The 21,503-nt window shown below is 36.6% G+C and overlaps 1 protein-coding gene across 3 annotated transcripts in view; it reads right to left on the minus strand.

Moving 5' to 3' along the window:
* Positions 1-21,503, minus strand: part of Col19a1 (collagen type XIX alpha 1 chain) — a 305,188-nt gene that overhangs the window by 264,833 nt on the left and 18,852 nt on the right. For all 3 annotated transcript variants that reach the window (XM_003478284.5, XM_013142233.3, XM_005007610.4), the window contains 2 exons: positions 18,078-18,152; positions 16,965-17,064 (listed from right to left, as the gene is read on the minus strand). In XM_003478284.5, the coding sequence (XP_003478332.3) occupies positions 16,965-17,064; positions 18,078-18,152 (175 nt within the window). The remainder of the gene's footprint in view (positions 1-16,964; positions 17,065-18,077; positions 18,153-21,503) is intronic.

Below are 21,503 nucleotides of genomic sequence, written 5' to 3' on the forward strand. Positions count from 1 at the left end.
TTTCCCCTCCACAGGTTGCTAGGCTGCCAGTTTTCAGTTCTGATTCCAGAGCTGCTAGTTTTCAAGCCATCACAGTGTTGGGGAATGAGGTACATAAAGGTCCAGGGTCCCTCCAAGGCAGCCAGTTGCGCTGACACTCAATGCTCTTCTGGAGTAAACATTCATCACATTTCTTATATGCCCTTGGTACATTTACAGATTGCTGAAAACACCCAATATACTCTGGAAATACTGACAATTTTTGTTCTCATTGCTTTTACAGAACAATAGATTCTGATACCCTTCAGAAAAAACAAAAAAAAACACGTCATTTTAAGCCACTAAGTTCTGTGGTGGTTTGAACAAAGCCAAAAATGGTGAAAACAACTGTCTCTTCTTTTTTTGACTTGGCAGTCTGTCCATGTAATCACCTGCCCTGTGTCTTGTTGAGACTGCAAGCTCTGAGAAGGTATAGTATTTACTGTATCTTTGATCATCCACAGTATCATCCACAGAATGCAAACAAGGCATTCTATAGCTATTCGTTGAATGAATGAGTGATCTAATAAAACAGAGACACACACATAATTTTAAATGGTACATTACTGCTTCATAAATAAAACTTAAATATAATTGTTTTCCAATAATTCATAATCGAACAAAATTTTAAAATATTTTATACCCTAGTTTCTCATGTGACAAAAATACAAAATAATACAATGAATATTAACCCATAACAATTATACTCTTACATGTGCATTAAAATAAATTTAAGTACTTTTAAAGAACAATTATTTTTTCTTGGTCTAAGTTCCTAATGGATAAAATCTCTTATAGTTACTACGTTTTTCTTTCAGAAATTTACATTCAGCTTCCAAGATCAAAATGATTTTTCTTGCCAAGACTAATTTTTGAAGGAAAAAATTCTGTGCTTTAAAAAGAAAATGTTAAAAAAAATATATCTGCTCTTCCCAGTTAAACTTCTGTTTATACCTTACAGACTCAAACACTTAATGTTACACATAATCATTTCTCTGGGTTGTGCCAAGGTTTCTATTATAAAAGAGACCATATTGGATTACTGGTTTGTTACCAGAGACAGATAACGACAGCTTCTTAAGTCAAAGATAACCATGCTTGAATGTTTTGGAATGGAGTGTAATTTCCTACGAGAAACCTTATCCATTGCTTACTCAGTTATCTTCCCATTAAGAAAAATACAGTTGCTACTTACTGAATCCATGAGTGTGAACAGCAGGCTAGAAATTCTCAGCTGAGCAGCTCCTGCCTTGTCTACCTCTCACACACACTGCACAGAGTTCAGTGTCACAAATGGAAAAGTCATCCATATCTATTAGTATTGACCTACCTTTGAAGAGCCCAGGCAGACTCACTGAAATTTAAATATAATTAACCATTTACTCCCTATTGTCTTTCCTACATATTAATGAAAGTCACTAAATGGTCATGGACAGGTGAAAGCAAACAGATACCAAACTGACACAGTTCTACAGGAAATAAATGTTTTTAAAATATGATTAGATAAGAGCCAGAGAGTACTGAGCCAAAGTTGTTCCAGATTATACAAAGGTGCCATGGGAATATCGTCACATAGGCTGCTGACAGCAGGGACTTGAGTTAGACAGAAGCCAGAGTGTCTCCAAAGCCTGGTAATTCACGTGTCTTCAAGGCCTTCGAACATGTCATTTATCTCCATGCTGCAAGATCTAAAATGTGGTTTGCATCTGTTCTCTGACACTCTTTACATAAGTGTGTCCTCTATTCCATCATCAAGTAAAAGAACATAGTATCAAATTGAAGGGAAAATAGCAGAGGCCCCTCAAAATGAGCAGTTATGGAAGAAAGCAATGTCCAGATCTGAGATCCAGAACAAGGAGGGTTGGACCCCAACAACAATACAAACAACAACAACAGAATTCACAAAAATCTTAAGATTGCATGCTTCCCTCTTGGTGTTAAAATTAAGACAGATTTTAATTTTCATCTTTGTATTTTCTACACTTTCTCTTCTTTTACAAGGTATGTGAACTTATATTTAGTGAACAGTTTTAAAGATGCACAGTCATTTGTATTTTGGGAAGAACAATCATCCTAATTTCTGGCCTGACCTTTGAGTTTACCCTACATCCTTCAAAACAGAGACCAACAAGAATTAACATAAACCTCTGCCACACTACATTTCCTTTGTCCATTCTCCTAGAAAGGCCCTGTGGCTCTGGGTGGTATTATGAGCCAACTTCTTTTAAAATTGATAAGCAGAGTAACATATACTAATTTTTTTCTCTTGTGGAAAGAAAACATAAGTCACAGAAGTGTATAATTCCTACTTTTTACTTAGAAAATACTGATGCATTAAGAGATGGAAAAACTTTAAATTAAAATGCATCTATATTAATATTTTCTTAGTATTTTTTAAATGCAAAAGTTTAATTACCAAATGCTAGTACCTATATACATGGAATTGTGGAGCTGGGGATTTAACACAGTGGTAAAATGTTTGTCTAGCAATTGGGCACTGGGTTTAGTCCTCAGCACTAAAAACATTTTTTAAAGGCAAATAAGTAAGACAAGACAACTGGCATGCATATATGTGGAACTGTATGAAAACTGACATTTCATGAATGATCAACAAAGTTTTTGTAGAGGGTATTCAGAATGGATTGTGGAATCTGTATATATCTTAATAACTATACTCACAAGGTTCCCTTTCTTACCTGATTATTCAAATATTTTTTCTCAATCAGACTTTATTTAAACCTATTAGGAAATGCAAATTAAATAATGAAGTCAAAAAAGGTTTCTGTATTACAGGAAAGAGCCTGGCCCGAGGTGGAGAAGGTATTTAATAATTCTATGTGTGTATAGTTGTTATTAAGTAGGATTGCACATCTACTATCTTTGGATGTAAAGTATGAAGCCCAAAAGTACTGGAAGATGCTAACGTTCTCCTAATTATGAAGGGCTTTCAGCAAAAGCCAAAATATCTACTAATCTTCTATTAACACATTCCTCCTTCCTGGAAAATGCTTGTGTCTTGAAAACATAAGCTCTGTTAAGATTAAAATAGTCCTCCCCAAATCAGTAACATGTTGCAAATAAATTGTCTGATAATTAGTTCTCACCATGGACAGCATGCAGCAGAGATCTGCATGGATGATTACAAAGGGAAAATTTTTTATCGAGGAGGCTGTAAGAGGGAAGAGCCCAAGTTAGCCAAACCATGGGAGATAGCACTGCTGTGAGACCCAGACCTGGGCGGTAGCAACATCGCCTTAAGGTAGGGAGCTGGCAAACAGATCCCAAACAGGAAGGGAGTCCCGAGGGCAGACGCAGCCAGGACAGCCTGGTCTGGTTCCCTCTCCTGATCTCAGAACCACGAACCTAAGTCTCTATGGCTATCTCACTTGGAAAGTAAGGTCATCCATCTCTGCTTAAATCACTGATGCTGAACTTCTTGTTTTCCTGCCCAAACACACCTCTATGATGATCCAAGTCTCAGCAGGGACAGCCGTTCACTCAGGGGCCCCCCGTCAGGTCTCTGCACGTCATTCTTGATTCCTGTCTTTCCTTTACCACCCTCTACCCAAAGGCAAGTTTTATTCCTTCAGTCACCACAACATCCTGATTCTCTCAATTTCTCTCTGTCTCTACCATCACCGCACTCATCCAAGTTGCTCACCTCTCTCCCAGGACTCGTGTTACAGTGACCTGATTTTTTTCCTTCCTGTCCCTTACAGCCCAACCTGCACAGAGTGGCTAGAAGCGGCTTTTAAAATCAGACCTGCCCCCTCCACTGCTTACAGCCTTGTAACTGTGTTCCAGAGTTCCTAGAATAAAGTACATTCTTGATCATGTCTCAGGCCTGATGTGATCCTGCTTCTGACAACTCATCTCCTATTCAAGTCTCTACATAGTATACAGATTCTAGTCACAGTGACCTAGATTTTTTGTTGCTTGAACCTGCCAGGTTCATTGAGATCTTTGGCCTCTGTACTTCCTGTTCCTATTCCCTGAATGGTTTTTCCCAGAGGTCTCCACTTAGATGGATTCTTTCCACAATTTGGGTTTCAGCTCAAATGTCATTTCCTCTGAAATCACTGACCTCGGTCAGTATCTAACACATCACCATGTTCTATTTTCTTCTTGGGCTTGTAATTCTTTTGAGTTTCAAAGAATTTATTGGTTTACACATTTACTGCCTGTTTCTAACTACTGGAAAATGATTTCTATGAAAACAGGGGCGCTGCCAGACTTGTTGCTATAAATCAAGCATTACAACCTGACATCTAGGAAGCATTTATAAAAATCTGTTCCGTTCACAGAAAGCCTATGACCAGTCCCAGCAGGTGTTAAACATTTGTATTCAGCATAAAATCCATGTTAAGTCAATTTGTGCCTTAAAGTTGAGGATTTAGGAGACCACTAAGTCCCACTCAATAGGAAAAGCACAGAAGGAGAAGGCAAGTCCAGTGTGATTGTGAGACATGTTAGCCAAAAACTCTGGAATGCAAAGTCCAAACACAAACACATCAGTTTCTTACTTTCAAAATAAAGCTTAGAATCTCTGTACACTAAGGCCCATAGTAACCGTGACACAAAGATGACTTCACTCAGCGTCCCTCAGCAGAAATCTTCCTGCCTTGCAAAAGGCTTCTGTCGTAAGAAACCACACCCCAGCGTTTCCTGTAGTTCTACACTTCTAAGGCTGAAAGGAACCTTGATAGCAATGTAGATCAACCATCTCAGTTCATAAATAAGAAACTTAAATTCCCCATCATCACATTGGCAGACAGAAGTCAGGATGGGTCTTGAACCCATGACTTTACTTCCAAGTTCAACTTTTTCCAGTGTGTCAAGTTGCTTGCATCCTCTTGATCAAGAGTAAAATTTCCCTCATCATTACTGACCTGACTTAAAAGTAATCATTTGAGACCTTAAAGGAGAAAAAAGTTTTTTTGGGCACAGACAGGATGTAAATAAATATGAAACATTAATAAGAAATGACTGTGTAGCATCACAGTATAATTTCAACAACAATAATAAATCATATTTTGGACTCTGAGGAAGTATTCATTATGACATTTGCATAACCTAGATGGCCAGTCTTACTCAGAAGTAGATTATTACAGTTCCTTCCCCTAATGATATTTTGAGCACAGATCAGGAAGTATCACAAAGCACAGAGTAATATCTTTAAAATAGGGATTACTATTTTTTGGGTTTTAGAAAAAGATACAGATCCTAAAGAAGGTGAAAACTAGTCTGAAATATTTTTTATTTCTTAAGGGTGATTTCTTGAAACAGTTCAGAGTTTGGCCAAGCATTTCTGTCAAAATGAGTGCAGGAAGCAGTCAAACTTACAATAACTATGCATTGGAAAGAAAGGTATGGAATATTCTAATGAGAAGTGCTATGTTTCTTACGAAGACAATAATATATTGTGATTTCATTGCTGTGGGAAGAAAGCCAATTGCACATCATTTAACTTAAAATATGATCAATTCTTTAAAATGTGAAAATAATAATGATAAAAACCTTGACTGTCTCAAATGATTACAGAAGAAAGAAAGTCCTTTGCACAGATCCTATGTGATTGCTTTCCTGGCACGCATATCATAGGATCTCCACTCCATCCAACCTCAGAGTTGTAAAATCATCAGTGCCTGACACTGTTACACACAAAGTTAACCTCATCAAGGTGAAATGTCTGGTCTCCTGGGACAGAGGGCATCCACTGAACAATCAGAGCTGCCTCCGGCTGTACAGTGAACGAGAAACCAACAGGAAATGTATTAAGAGGCTACACTTTGCTTTTTACCTCTTTTCCAGATGGCAGGCATTGCAAACATGGAAAATCCAGGAAAAGTTAGACAATTTAAAAACTCATTCCTTTTTGCAAATATTTACTAGCACAGTTGTTTTATGGAGAAGTAAGGAGTAGGTTGAATTTATTCCCCATGACTAGGTTCTGATAGTTTGTTGTCAAGAAAAATAAAGATGATACTGAAGCTCATAAATCTCTTTGCTTCTCACTGTGTTAAAAAATTAGTAATTTCACTGTATAGCTGGTTCAATGTGCTGTTTGTTCAGTACTTCTAAAACTAACATATCTCACATTTGAAAAAAGAATAAAGTCAAACTATAGACTAAGATACGATTAGAAAGTAATATTCATGATTATTAGTTTCTTTCTTAGTTGTTCTTTTACATAAATATGTAGCAAGGAGTGTAAGGCAAGAAACAAAATTTTAAAAAAGAATAAAAATTAACAGACCTCCACCATTTCCATACTGATAAACCAAAAAGTAAAAGGGCATGATTATTCCAGACAAATTTCATCACATAAATGATGTCCTGAAAGGTAGTGCAACATGTATTCAAATTACAAAACATTCCAAAAGTGTAATTATGGCTTACAATGGCCCCAGAAATAATTCTTCAACCGATTCATAGCACAAGCCTTGAAGCCAAGCCCTTTTTGGCAGAGCCAAAGTGAGTTTTCCAGATGATATTTAACAAGACTGACCTTTATTTATTTATCTATTTTTGCTTTTAAAATGAAATGAATAAATGGAAAAAAATCTATTTTTAAATATCAAGAACTGGCTTCCAAATTAATTCTTCCATTCTGAATAAGTGTGAGGCCAGGTTGATGCAGAACTTCCGTATTTACAAGTATCAATGGGGCCTCTGACTTGCTGAATATCTTCCAGGAAGAGAAATTCGATCCAAGTTACATTTCCTGAGAGTCAAGTGAGAGAAGCTTGGAGTTTATAGCCAGTCATTTCTTTCCCAGCTGACACCCACCATCAGCTGTCACAGCCTGAGCAATTTGGCTCTGGGGCTGGAGGGCTCCTGTGAAATGCCTTCCCCTGGGCCGGGTGACTGAGTTTCACGCCACAGACACTGAAGTCCAGCCTTTCTGTGTCTGTGGAGGGGATTCAAATACATACACTGTTAATAGGAAGACAAAGCTTGGCTGGTGACCTAATTGTCTTTCGCCTATTTTCATTAGTGCTTGTTCACTGTGGAAGTGTAACAGGCCTTCCTGTTGGGAAGAAGTCCTCTTACTTGATGCCATTCAGGTTTAAAAAAATATATACGAAGGTGAATTTAAAAAGCTACTCCTTAAAAATAGGGATGCTCTGAAAGTTTATTTTTCTCAGGTCTTCCTTATCTAAAGAGGATCAAAATATCCTGGGTCAAACCCAATCCCGCACTCAGGAGGCCCCTTCCATTCTGCCATGTCCTTCTGGGGCCTGGGATCACAGCTCCTGCCTCAGGATCAGTTGCAAGGCTATAGACTGAATGGAAAGCTATGAATTTCCTCAGGGAAACACACTCAGCTGTTTCTTCTAGCATGTTTCCTATTGCTCCCACACCTTCCCCCTTTTAGATGAAAAAATTCAAACCTCTCCGACCAATGAGACAGCCCACATTTTCAGACTTCTCCACATCCAGTCACCCTGACCTAACCACGCTGAATTCCTCAGGATCCCATGGAAGGCCTTGGCCTTACAACCATCACTCTCCTCCCTCACAGGACCATCATACACTGATGCCTGGCTCAACGAGCTGCTCATACCTCAAGCTTCAGATTTTCATTTCCTCTCTGAAGCTTTTCCTGGCTCCTTCTGTTCTCTTAGTGTTGACTGTATGTACATTTATGAAAACTGTGACTACATTCTACAATAGTTAATGGTTGGCCTATGTGTTTCCCCAAAACAAAAGGCTCCATGGCAGGAATTGTCTTGACTCATCCGTCAGCTCTCAGTGAGCATTCACTGTTATTTGGAGATCCAATGATATGCTTTGTTAGTACTTCTTTTTTATTCCACAAGCATCAAAGATGAAACTAAAAAAAGAGTGACAATACATTTATAAATATAAATAAAAGATATTTTATAAATACTTTTCCTATGTAGCCCTCTTAAGCAAAGATAATTTTGTGTTCTTACCATGAGTAAGACAAAAGAGATAAGCAACATGAAAGAGAGGATGGCTTGGTATCCACATTGACCAGCTTTTGAACCCCCCAAGAAAGAGACCCTGGAGAACTACTTTTAAAATGAAACACCCCAGGAGGCTCTGGGCCCAAGCCGTACTGCCTCAGGGCCCAGGAGAGAGAGAGAGAGAGAGAGATGGTCAGTGAACCCTTACAACTGCCCCCTAAAGTGCCTGTGTGCACATAGACACAGACACACACACAATCCAGTCCTAGCAGGAATGTACGCTGAGAGGAAGTTAGGAAACAAGAAATGCACTTGCTTTTCAACATAAACAAATGGCCAAACTCCTGGCGCTCCCAGAGGGAACATGCATAGCCTTAAAGAAGGAGCTGAGATACTCAAGTTTTGCAGGAAGACTACAAATCCTAATGAAGTCATCTCTAAGGTGGATGGGACATCCTCTGAAACTTCGAATGAATGAAACTGATGAATACTTAGATGACACAAACCTCACTGTAGAAATGCTGTAAAGGTTATAGAAAACTTGTTAGTAGACCACAAAGATTGAGTGGAGTTTCACTGAGAACTTCAGCGAGGACTATTTGCAGAAGGTAGGGTGTGTGCTAAGCTTTCCAGGATACCGAGGATTCCAGTAAGCCGGAAGTACAGACAAAGGCAGTACACACAGATGGAGATGGGTTCACACAGTCAGTGTAGTGTCATTGGCACTGGAAACACTGGCACTGACAGTGGTCACTGGCAACTTTGAAGGAGAAATTCCCACAGGGTCCAAGAAGTCTAGTCAGATTTGAATAGGTTAAGGAGCAGATGAGGAAGTAAAGCGATCAGGAACCTTATTCCTTTGAGGAGTTTGAGAATGAAGGGGATTTCAAGGGAAAATGATTCTTGTACATGGAAGGATTAAATGCGTATCGTAGACTAAGAGGCTGGGATACTGTGGAGAGACACACTGAAGACACAGAGCAAGTGGGTCATGGCGGATCAAGGTGCTAGGGAAGGGGAGGGAAGAGGGGATTAAGACCACAAGTGAAGGGTTAACCTCCGAAAGCAGGAGGTCTGCCTTCAGAGTAGAGGGCTGAAGGACAGGGATTCTGAGGGGTGGAGAGGATGCCGAGAAGAATAATTTGGACAACTCAGTATCATGTGTTAATTCTCTCAGCATCAACACGCATGTCCAATTTAATTAAAATCCTCACCAAACTTGTGATCATTTCCAAACTGCCTAAATCCAGGGTGAAAGAAATTCATCAGTTACTTCAATATTTTATTCTTTTAGTTTAAAATTTTAATATTTCATTCAATCTGGAACAAGTGTATTTTAAGAAATGTAACAACTGACTAACCTGAGATTATGGGCAATGTATACCTAATTTATGGGAGTCATGTGAAACAACAAGCAATATATTTGGTTACCATGCTTATTTTCTGATTAGCCATTGGTTAAACTGAAAGAATTAGAATCATAATAATCTAACAAGGCATTAACTGGCACAATTATTCTTCCTTGGTTGTCATAAATTTCTAAATTTATCATTGAAATTATGATTATTTCTTTTTATTTGCTTGTGTCTTGGAGTGTGGATCAGACCATTTAATGACATTGGGAAAATCATCATTCTATAAACATACAAAACAACCTCTCTAGAGTTGCTATGAAGTTATTCTTAAACAGCAGTATAGCAAAAAAAAACAGTACTACAGTCAGTTCTCCTACTATTTCACACACCTGAAGTCATGTTTATCTGTTTGTAGGTTTGCAACACAAAAGCGAAACACTTGCTACCACCTTAGGTTAATTACTAATTAAACCTCGGCACGTTTTGGGGCCAAATAAGATCAAAGATGATTGAAGTGCGTGCTTTAATGCCTGTTTTCTGAACTCCAGAATTCTGTAATGCACGCTCCACGGAAATACTCACATAGCTCCCTCCATGCAGCAGTCCAGCCCAGGCTTACAAGATAGGATTCACTGGACAGAAAGTGAATAAAGACAACAAAATTGTAATCTGCACTCCAACAATAATCAATGCTAACTAAGTTGGCCCAAGTAATTACAGAGCTAGAACACCTTAATTTCATTACTTTAGGATGATGTTTATATTTTTATGATTGTGAAGTAGTATATTTAATGGGTTCTTCATTAGTCTCTAGGTAAATGGCAAACAGACATTTTAAGAAGAGATAATTTACATATAATTAGCCATAATAAATAGGACATGATTTTCAATTTGGGAGGGCAGAAAATCTGAGTTTTTTTCTAGATCTAACTGTTCCATTTACTATTTTTGGAATTTTACATGAACTACTTTGTTTCACTCAACTTGAATTTTTGCACCATAAAATGGTGATATGATACTTGCACCAGAGATTACTGTAGCAGCAAAAAATACAAGAAGACAAAAGCACTTCAAAAACTCATAAAACAGTGCAAAATGTAAAAAATCATTACCTATTGGAACAAGGAAATTTTATGTGTGTTATTCTGTAGTCCTCTAAACTAAAAAATCTAGTAAAGGAGTTAGAAATAATATACTTTGCTTTTGACATGTTAGCGAAAAGAAATTTTTCGTTGCCTAAAAGAGCCAAATAGTTATAAAATCCACCAACAAAACTAAAACACTTTTGAAATATTTCAACTTATGGTCTTGATAATTCAATTAGCATATACTAAGAACTAATTACTATTGTGTTAAGATATAGTCTCTAACTTGAAAAACTTGACAAATCTGAACAATTACCTGATCTGCTTAAAGAAGGGGACTTTTAATATGGGCAATGGAGTCTAGAGGGAAAAAACCACATTTCTGATCATATATTTTTCAGGAAGCCAATTACTACTTTTAAATGACCACAGACTTTTTTAAGAACTGAAGCCATCTGGATGTGTGTAAAAACATCAGTTTTCTGGAATTTTGCCAGGGATTTAAGGCATATCCAAGGGTATCACAAACAATCAAATTGCCTGCCACTTTTGATATGCATATACAAACTGTCAGTGTTTTTTTAGGAAAGCAGTTGTTTCATAATGGTCAGTAAATTTCTCCATAACTTAATCCCTGGCCCTGGCCCTGGCCCCAGGACTTAATTCCTGGCTTTCGCTCCCTCCTGGGATGTTTTCCCTCTCCCTGGCCATCCACCTCCGAGTTTCCATACTCTTCAGCCTTCAAGCCCTGTTCTAATACAGCAGTGTCAAAGGGGATGTTGGCCCTCTCTGGGCACTTACAGCACTGATTGTATGGTTAGAATTAGAATAATTTTCATTTCTTTCTTCTAGTGGCAGAACATCACACAGCAGCAAGTACCACCTCTTCTGCTTCCTTCTGCAAACCCTGGACCTGAGTGAGGTGAGCTCTGTGCTAGTGCTCCACCCTGTGCCTCAACATGCTGACTGAGAAGCTGCCCAGGTTTCCTCAGAAATGACAATGCAGTCTCTTTATTTCCACAGCGTGTGTGCATTTGAGGCTATAAAGTGGACTCGTTTGTGAGTGAACTGCGGTTTTTCACCTGTATTTCATTTTATGTGAGTATTTTTTGTAACTTTAATTGATAAAAATACTATGATGGTGATAAGGAAGCCATATATACATCTTTTGTTAATAATTTAAATATTATCTATAAATTAATATTAAATGAATTCATGTATAGTTTCTCAATTTACAACTCATGTGAAATGGAAATATATTTTAACAAAAGTATAATCTACCAGCATTCACAAATAGACATGAAATGTAAAACATTTCAGTACATTTAATGTTATTTCTCTCATAATATGCAAGCCCATGAAAAAATTTTAAAGTTGTATGAAAGCTTTAGAAACACGTACAATCAATTACTTATATATTCTACTTTTCCCAAAATAATACTGAGTTATGTAAAACATGAAAAAGGAAAATTTGATGATAGCAAACAAATTAGTAAACAAAAACACTGAACTACAATAATTTCACATTATTTTACACTCCAGTGGCCATTTTTATAGCACGTGATTTGTTATTGGTACACTATAACATCTCTGAATTTTGTAGAAGAAACTAAGATAAATCTTTGCAACTACTGAGAAGTAAACATTTCCACACATACTGTTTCACTTTGTTTTTGGCACAGGGTCTCACTAGGTCTTTCAGGTTGGCCTTGAGTCCATGCGTAGCTCAAGTTGTCATCAGACTTTTGGTGACCCTCCTGCCTTTACCTCCCGAGTGGTGGAATTATGGGTGTATGCCACCATACTCAGCTTCCACGCATTTTTAAAAATCTGCATAATAGCAAAGTTAAAATTCTGTTGTACCTAATACATGCAATATTCCTAAATTGTTTAACTTGAAGAATTCAGTCACTGTGAACCTAGCAGGCTTTTCTTTGTATTTTAAGAATATATCTCGATGACTAACCTCATACCTTCTCTGTATGCCAAACTGTAATTTAGGAAATACAGCAATGACATAAAAAATTATGTGTCACACACAGTCAAATCTCATAAAAACAGCTGGGTAACTTCTTAAATAAGTCACGTGTCTTTATACAGGAAACCTGCTCTCCACACAATGAAAGCCTGCCCAGATGAAAACCCAAGGGGTGCATAAACACTTATTCTCCATAGCTTAATGGAATTGTAAGTAATCCTCCTATAACATTCAGCAATTACAAGCTTCGGAATCAGAGTTCCAAACATAGTTTTGAGCTTCAGACTCTAACTGGTTTTGAGTATATTTGGAGACGACCCAAGGACGAGCAATAAAAACGAAAAACGGGCTAGAAAACAAGCCCAGCTGAGGGAAGGAATGAAAATCCTGAAAACTTGTTTTTAGATGATCTTTATAAGAGAAGGGGTGGAATTTTGAGTCGTGTAGGCTAAGCTTGAATGACAGAAGTCAATATGGTCTAAGTTTTTTTTTTTTTTAAAGAAGGCAAAAGAGAAGCATTGGCTTTTTCTTGTACTGGGTATCTCTAGTGGGTTCCAGGGAGGCAAGAAAAATTTTACATTCTTGGAAGCACAGAGCGTAGAGGCATGCTGGGCTTGTAGTGATTCTCAGCAAAAGCCCAACGGCCAAAACGATGGGCTCTGGACTAAACTTTCTTACTTCACTGACTTACATTGCTACTTGCTCAGCCACACAGAAATATTTTAAAACGTGCATGCAACACACTACAGCTTCTATCTGTAACTGTGTGAGTTTTAAATTTAAGAACAAAACACAGCCAAGCATAGTGGCACACACCTGTAATCCCAGCACTTGGGAGGCTGAAGCCGGATTGTTGTGAGTTCAAGACCAACCTGTGTTACAAAGTGAGCTCAAAGCCAGCCTCAACTGCATAATGAGATCCTGTCTCAAAAAGGCAAAAAGAAAAAAGAAAAAGAAAAAACCAAGCTGCAACATTGAAAAATCATAATGCCTGACACTGTTGAGGGCCGTGAGATAGCACAATTGGTAGTATGCACCAATATCCCTGAAAATGATTTTTATTTCTAAAAATCAATCTTATAGAAATAATGAATACAGATAAAAATGTTTCCTATATAGTGTAGTGCTATCTTTAATAATAAAAATCTGGAGGTTGTACAAAGGCCCATGTAGAAAAGACAGCCTATGGGATAAACCATTCAGCAGTAGCAAACACAAGGTGCAAATCATGCTACACTGTACATTAACACTGTTACTCATGTTCAGAATCATTTCTAAGGAAACTGCTGCAGTCCACAGAACCTAGAAGATTCCCTAAAATCTTTTATGCATATTCCAAGTGATTATATAAACTAGGATTTCCTTCTTGCTGAGGATTATTATTTATAAAAACACCAAACGCAAATTAGGATAGTACCTCCTAAGTATTTTTCTTTTCTTTAAGACATGTTCATTTCTGTTTGTATATAAATACTTTCCTTAATGTTTTGAAGTATACATTGACATTTCTTTCCTAGCAAGCAAGTGGCAATTATTTTTTCTGACTTTGTGGTTACTTTTCTTATTTTTTAAAATATATGTTAACTGATCCATAAAGCCATAAAAATTGTACATATTAATGGGGTAACAGGTAATGTTTTGATCACATGTGCATAGTGTAATGTTTAAATCAGAGCGAACATATCTTTCTCTTTGAAAACTTAATTCTTTATGCTGAAAACTTTGACACTTATTTCATCTAGGTTTTTGAAGTATACAGTACATTATTGTTATGGATAGTCCCCCTACTGTATAATAGCACCCCCAGAATTTCGGGCTCCTAACTGTTACTGCAGAATGGCTATTAATTCAAAACAAAACACTCAAAGCCCCTGGCCACACCCTGAACCTATGCCCCCCTCTAACTGTACACCATGCTTATCTGCAGGGCCCCCACCAGAGCGGCCCCTGAGAATCCCACAGGAAGCCACGGGTAAGGCTTTGAGTGTGCCCAGCTGGTATCTGACCCAGCACATTCATTCAAATTCCTTCTTTCTTGAGTCTCACCCAAAATATGTTGCAACAATAAAAGTGAGCTCAGGCCCGGAAAGCATCCTCATTTTCCATATAAAATGGCTCTGTCTTTTCCCATGCTGATTCTGCAAGGCAGCTTATTTACAAATCTATATAAATAGGTGCAACCATACTCCAGGCTCCATGAAAAATCAAAATGGCATCATGTGAAGCAAGCATCCTAGCATACTTGGCTCAATGAGGAAAATTTAAGTGGAGCTGAGCCAGGCTACTTGACACTCACTAGTCAGCTTAACTAGATCCCTCCAGTTTCCTGTAGTGAAGGCACCAGCTTCGGTCCTCAGAGCCAGAGAATTCACTTACATGGACTGCCCAGGGACTGGTTTGTGATTCACAGCCGAACGTCATGAAATACATTTCAAGTCAAGCCGAAGATGTATAAGCTCATGGGTTCAAAGGGGAATCATGTTGCTTAAAACCGGCGACAAGTTTTCTAATGCACCCACTTAAAATTGGTTAAGTCTTCTTTCATACAAGTCCAGTGAATTTTAAAATGTTTTTTCCCAATTATTTTGCCAAATGGCCAGAAGAAAGCAGAAAGAAAAAAAAAAGATGCATCTTAACTTCTGCAAGAGAATAAATTGCCTTTTCTAGATATTTCTTAATTAAAATTATCTACTACTAGTTAAGATGCATATGTATATGTGTATCCATTTATAAATGAACGACTGTGCTTTGTGAGTCTTCTTCAACCACAGACAAGCAATGCTACGCTGTCCTCAAGTCCCACCTAGAAGGCCACCTAACAGCTCACCATTACAGCACAAGTTTGCACTTCTAAAGCCACCTATTTCAATAGCCATTAGGGCAAGTCTATGCAGTCAGATCTGCTGAGTACCTGCGAGACAGCCACTCCACACTATCACTCATCCACGATCATATTATCTCTTTTTTTTTTTTTTTTTTTTTTGTCTTTTTCCTTTTTACCGGGGATCGAACTCACAACTGCCTGCTGGCAAGGCAGGCTCTTATGCCGCTGAACTAAATCCCCAGCCCCTTATCATATTATCTCTTCCCTAACACCTTGCTTCTCACCAGTTAATGAGCAGTTTATTTTTAAGGAATCGTGTCATTAAACTGAAATTACTTAAAGTACCCCAAAATTGGAAGTTTCAAAGAGACTTTTCTCAAAGAGTAAGTTATGAACCTACAGTATTTTATACAGAGCATCTAAAGATAAACTGTAAGATAACAAATGATACTGTATTTTTTCTTTTCTTTTTTTTTTTTTGTACCGGGGATCAAACTCACAACCTTGTGCTTGCCAGGAAGGTGCTTACACCACTGAGCTAAATCCCCGACTCAATATTGAGATTCTTGACAATTTTACCAGTAATTTAAATATTACATTACTCATTATAAAGTAAAAACATTCATATATGTTTTAATACAAAACATCTACTTAGCACATTAAATCAAATGGAATTTTGATGCTTTTTTTTCATTGCAGTAATAGTCACATTTGACTCAAAGAGTAAATGTCATGACCATATATGCTAGCTGCCTTCCGACCAGCTTTCTAACTATAACTGATTTATCTTCAAATTATTGTCATCGTATGGAGCATTATTGTGCCATGTAAGTTGCTGACAAACTGTCATTATTTAAATGGCAAGTGATTCTTCTCTTTAGTATATATTTGGAGTACACAGTGAACACATTCATTGCGGGGAACTACACATACATACACATACACATACACATACACATACACATACACATTTAATCCTCTTTCCTTCCCTTTCCTTCCTCTCCTCCCTTGCCTTCTCCCCAGATTCCCTTTTCACCTCCAAAATATTCATCTCTCTCTTTCTGATCACCTTTTATTTTGCTTTGGGTTTCTTATATGAAGAAAAAAAAAAGAAAGCACAATATTTAACCTTTTGAATCTGATTTACTTCACTTAGCATTACAGTCTCAGAGTGTATCCATTTTCCTACAAAAGGCTTTCTGATGGAGCACTATTCCATCCTTCATCTGTTGATGAGTGATTGTTTTTTAATTCTAAGGATATTCATAGAAAAAAAGGTAAAAATAGCAAAGGAAAACTTTGGTAAGTTTACCTTAAAATGAAATAAGTATCAAGCTAAAAATTTAAAAAAATTTAAAGCACTTTTCCTTTAATTTTTACTCTGTAGGATATAAACAATTAATGACTAAATTATTTTACCAAAAAGCATAGTAAATATAGAAATAGACTCAATGAGTATCAGTCTTTTATCTCTGAACATATATTGTGTCTTTTGTTTTAAAGTTCATATTTTAAAATATAATATTAATTATGTCTGTATTATTTCATTACCATTCTCTAAAGAGCATCATCTGAATTTGCACTATAGAACAAACACCAGAGTGTAAAAAATTTTATAAACATCACATACATAAATGGCACGTGTTAAAGCATCCACATTACAATGACACTATTAAGAATCTTTTGTATTTTTTAAACAAATGGTTTACAATCTCTCTAGAACAGCTTTTGTGATATTATTAAAATGTAAAGAAAAATTATTTTACTTACATAGTGTCTCTAATCAGAAGTGTGCTTCCTAATTTGAAACAGGTCTTATCGCCTTCACAAAATGCATGTCTCAGAGAAAAGCTCTTTCCTAAATCAAAACCTGTAAAGTGTAACAATTATTTAATCTTGCAGTTTTATTAAACTCAACAAACTTTTAGAAATAATTATTCTTTTAAACTAGATTTTTTGTTGTGTGTATTTATAAATTTACAGATGAACACTTCAGATAAAATCCTGCAGTTTGCGCAAAATTTCTTGACTTTTTCTCCTTTTCGAGTAGCAGAAGATGAAATTTACTTTGCGAATAGAATGCATAGCCAATTTCCTAAAGAAAAAATCACAAATACATTTTGAAGCACTCAAACACTAATTTCCTTTGACCTAGGACAGCAGTGGCAAACCCATGTTCCCCAGAAGGCACACAGAACACTGTCTGCAGTGACGTCACGAGTTGTATGAGTTGTGATTTTCCTAAACTAACACCTCAATATTTGGGTCTGTTTATGACAAATAAAATGGGTTTGGAGTTGCAGTTTGGGCTATCACTGCCTTAGGGATTACCCCAAGTACGTAATCACAGATGCTTGTTAAAGTATCTCTGAAAAGTAAATCAAAATTAGACAAAAATAGTAGAGATATTCATTTGAAGTTTAAACAGGAAAATTATCATTCAGAAAATATAAACTGATGAGAAAAGCTTGGAAGTTAAATGCACCATATGTTATCTATGAGAGAGACACAGACAGAGACAGAGATAGAAAGGGAGGAGGAGGAGGAAGGGGAGGAGGAGAAAACTGGGGATTCTATACTAGTAGTACAATATATGCACGGTAAGGTCTTATTTCTCACAGATTTCCCTTTTTCAAAATTTCTATTGTACACACAACCTTTATAATTTTAAGAAACTTTTTTCTCCAACAGGCTGAAGTGTTATTGATCTTAGATTAAACTACACAGAACTCTGCTTTCAACAGTTTTAAAGTACTTCTGTTACAATTTTTATGTCATTGTTATGATCTTGAGTTGCAGTGCCAAAGAATCATCCTACTGTGTTTCACATATTTGGTGAAAATTTTCCAAGAATGCTTCTTTACAAAGGATTATGACGCTTACCTGAAACCGCAAGTTTATTTCTGTCGTCTTGTGTAAACTGACTTCCCTCTGTCATCAGTACAGGACATGATTTTTCTATTAAAAAAAGGAGAAGTTACTTGTACTATGTTTTTAATATTGTTTTTATTTTTTGTTTTTGGGGGTTGAACCTAAGACATTCACACTGAGCCATAGAACCAGCTTTTTTTTTTTTTTTTTTTTTTGGTCTTTTTTATCAGTACCAGGGATCGAACTCACGACTGCCTGCTTGCAAGGCAGGCGCTTATGCTGCTGAGCTAAATCCCCAGCCCCTTAGAACCAGCTCTTATTTTTATTTTGAGACAAGTTCTCACTAAATTGTCTAGGTTGGACTTGAACTTTCGATTTTCTTCCCTCTACCTCAGAGAGTGTTAAGATTCTGGCCCTGCACCATCACACCAAGATTACACTAGATTTTTAAAGTATATTTGAATGCCCCAATACAATCAGAAATAAGATGAAAATAAAAGTAAATCATATCACTTTACTGAATTTCTGTAAAATGAAGATTAGATATTACCTTCATCTAATGTATTTGTAAGGATTTCATTTGATTATTTATGTATGGCATTTATAGGGCTGATATACAGTGAGTACTTGTTAGTATTAGCTGCTGTTATTATTTTAGCATTATTTTAGCACTCTGTTTCTACATATTTGACACTAAGAAATGAGTTAACTTTACACCAATAAGTTTTCCTATTCAAAATATACTTTACTAGTTAAACTACTAATGTACTTACTTATAAGAGCCCAAATCCAGAAACAACCCAAAAATTAGTCCAACAAGAGAATGAATTGTGGTATGTACAATAAAACACTATATAGTAATAAAACAAAATTAACTAATGACCCATGTAACAACCAGATGAGCCTCACGTACATTATATTAAGTGGAAAAATTATCATTCTTCCCAAAATGCATATTCACTAGCACCATTTATATGAAGTTCCAGAGCATTCATAGCTAAACTGTCTCAGATTAGTGACTATACTGTCTCAGATTAGTGGCTGCATTAGCTACAGGTGACTGATAGAATGTCACCTGTAGCTAATGCAGATAAACCATCTAAGATTCTGGAAATGTTGTATGCTTTGATTAGAACAATTGTTACATGGGTCTATAAATACATATGCAAAACTCCACCAAACTGATTCATTCATTGATTTTGGTTTGTGTAATAACTCAATTTTTTAAAAAAACAACATTTCTAGGAGAAAATAATTTATGCTAAAAATGATTCCTATAAAAATTTAAAAACCTACTTTCTGATTAAATTTTTGTAATGACTATGAATGACTATGTGGTTATAATAAGATTAAATTCATGTATACATTCATACATAAATTCATATGTATATGAATTTATAAAAACACGTATACACACACACACATACATATATATATATATATATATATATATATATATATATATATGTATGTGTGTGTATATATATCAGTGGATGAGTGGCAAAACAAATTTCAAGACAGTGAAAAGATATTTTCCACTATGACACTTTGGTAATGAGGGGAAGGTATGCTGGCATATTTCCAAATTGGAAACAGTATATTCCTTATTTAAATTCTTCTAAGGACTCAATGAATGTTTGATGATGTCAAAGCAATAAATCTGTCGCTTTGAAATGAATGGAATTCAGTATTTCTAGCTATATTTATCTATTTCTCCATTAAAAATCTCTAGTTTATGACAATGAAATGCCATTTCATATCTGTAGGACCTATGATTTATTGTAAAAAGCTGAACAAAACAAATTAAAACTAAATGCTAATTATTTGGGGGTCCGTTTTAAAGCACGATAATCTGAATGCATGAAGTCTTATGAATCCATTGAATAAAAAATGCCAAGGCATTGAAGAGTGAAGTGAGTATAGCAAGGTGGATATGCCAAATTGTTTGAATATTGGCAAGGTGTCTGTGCCTTCAAGAGCTACAGATATGACTGAACTATATAAATATGGCATTAAGTAGACAGAGACCATGCTCTCAAAGTCTCATCTCAAAGGAACGTTTCAAAAGCAATGATTTAAATTTCATCACAAAAGATAACACCGCATAAAAGCCACAGTCAGCTTTGCTTTTCAAAAGCAAATACAGATGTCCTTAGCAAAATGATACTAAGAAGTCAGTGACTACCAGATCCACTTCCCTTCCTACATGGCTTGAAGAACCTAAGCACTTTTGGGGATTGGAAGAGTATCCAAAGCGCCAGAGGATACACAAGGCAGGCAGCCTGGTCAGCTTTGCATATATCAGCATTTTATCTGGGCTACCTACAGATAAAACACATACTTCTTCTTAGTTTTGACGCTACTATCTCTTCAAATCATGGGTACAAGTTGTCCAGGAGACACAGATCACAGAGCCACTCAGTGGCAGAGTTGAAATAAAACACACTTCCTACAAACCAACTTTTCTCCTCTGTACTAGATGGTAAAATCCCTCACCAGAAATAAATAAATAAATTTTAAAAACCAGGGGTTTTTTGACAACACACAAAGCACCAATCCATTTCCTCGTATCACATGCCCTTTTTCACCCCGTCCTTTAACTCCAGTCGTAGGGACTTTTCTGTTATTCCTCCCCTCTGTGGCGCAGGACTCTGCCCCAGGGCCATGGTGCCAACTGCTTTCTGGGCTTCCTATGCTTTCCTCTCACCGCCCTCAGTCTCAGATTAAATGTTCATACATAAGGTACCTTCCCTGATCCTCTATAAATAGATAACCTCTCCTCCCCTTATCTCTACTGCATTGCCAAATACAGCAAACAAAATATAAGACTCCTCAAATTCGAATGTCAGAGAGACAACCAAAGTATTTTAAATGTAAGTTTGACCCAAGCAGTATCTGAAATACACTTATTCTTTTTTAAAAATCCACTGTTTACCTTAATTGAGATTTAGAGTGGTTGTTTGTCTAGTCACTCTATCTTGTTGCCCTCGCTTGGTGAGGCCAGATATGATGACAATTTGGAATAAAAAGCTAACAGTGAAAATGGAAGAAAGGAAGGGAACTGAGATACAAGAAAATGCAAGACATGAGAAAAGGCTGGATGTAGGAAGGAATCTTGACTTGTCGAGATGGATAATAGCTTCATTTATTAAAATGAATCCAATCAGAGAAAATAAGACAAAGCAAATTAGTGATGAGAGAGGAGGAATTTGAAATGCTGTTTGAGATGCCACTAGAAATTCGAATGGCAAAGTTACTAAATGGATATGTAGGGCAGCAAAGGAAACAACAGAGTGACAAGATGACCTACAGAACAGGAAAACATGCTTGCAAACAATTAAAAAATCAAGGGATTAGTACCTACCACATACAAGGAACTCTAAACCCCCAACAGCAGAAAAGACCTCAGATAATCTGATCTTTAAAGTAGGCAAGTAA

This window comes from Cavia porcellus, unplaced genomic scaffold (genome assembly GCF_034190915.1).
Source record: "Cavia porcellus strain 051 isolate PalLab524CR breed Dunkin Hartley unplaced genomic scaffold, mCavPor4.1 scaffold_16, whole genome shotgun sequence".
In the NCBI taxonomy this organism is placed as follows: Eukaryota; Metazoa; Chordata; class Mammalia; order Rodentia; family Caviidae; genus Cavia; species Cavia porcellus.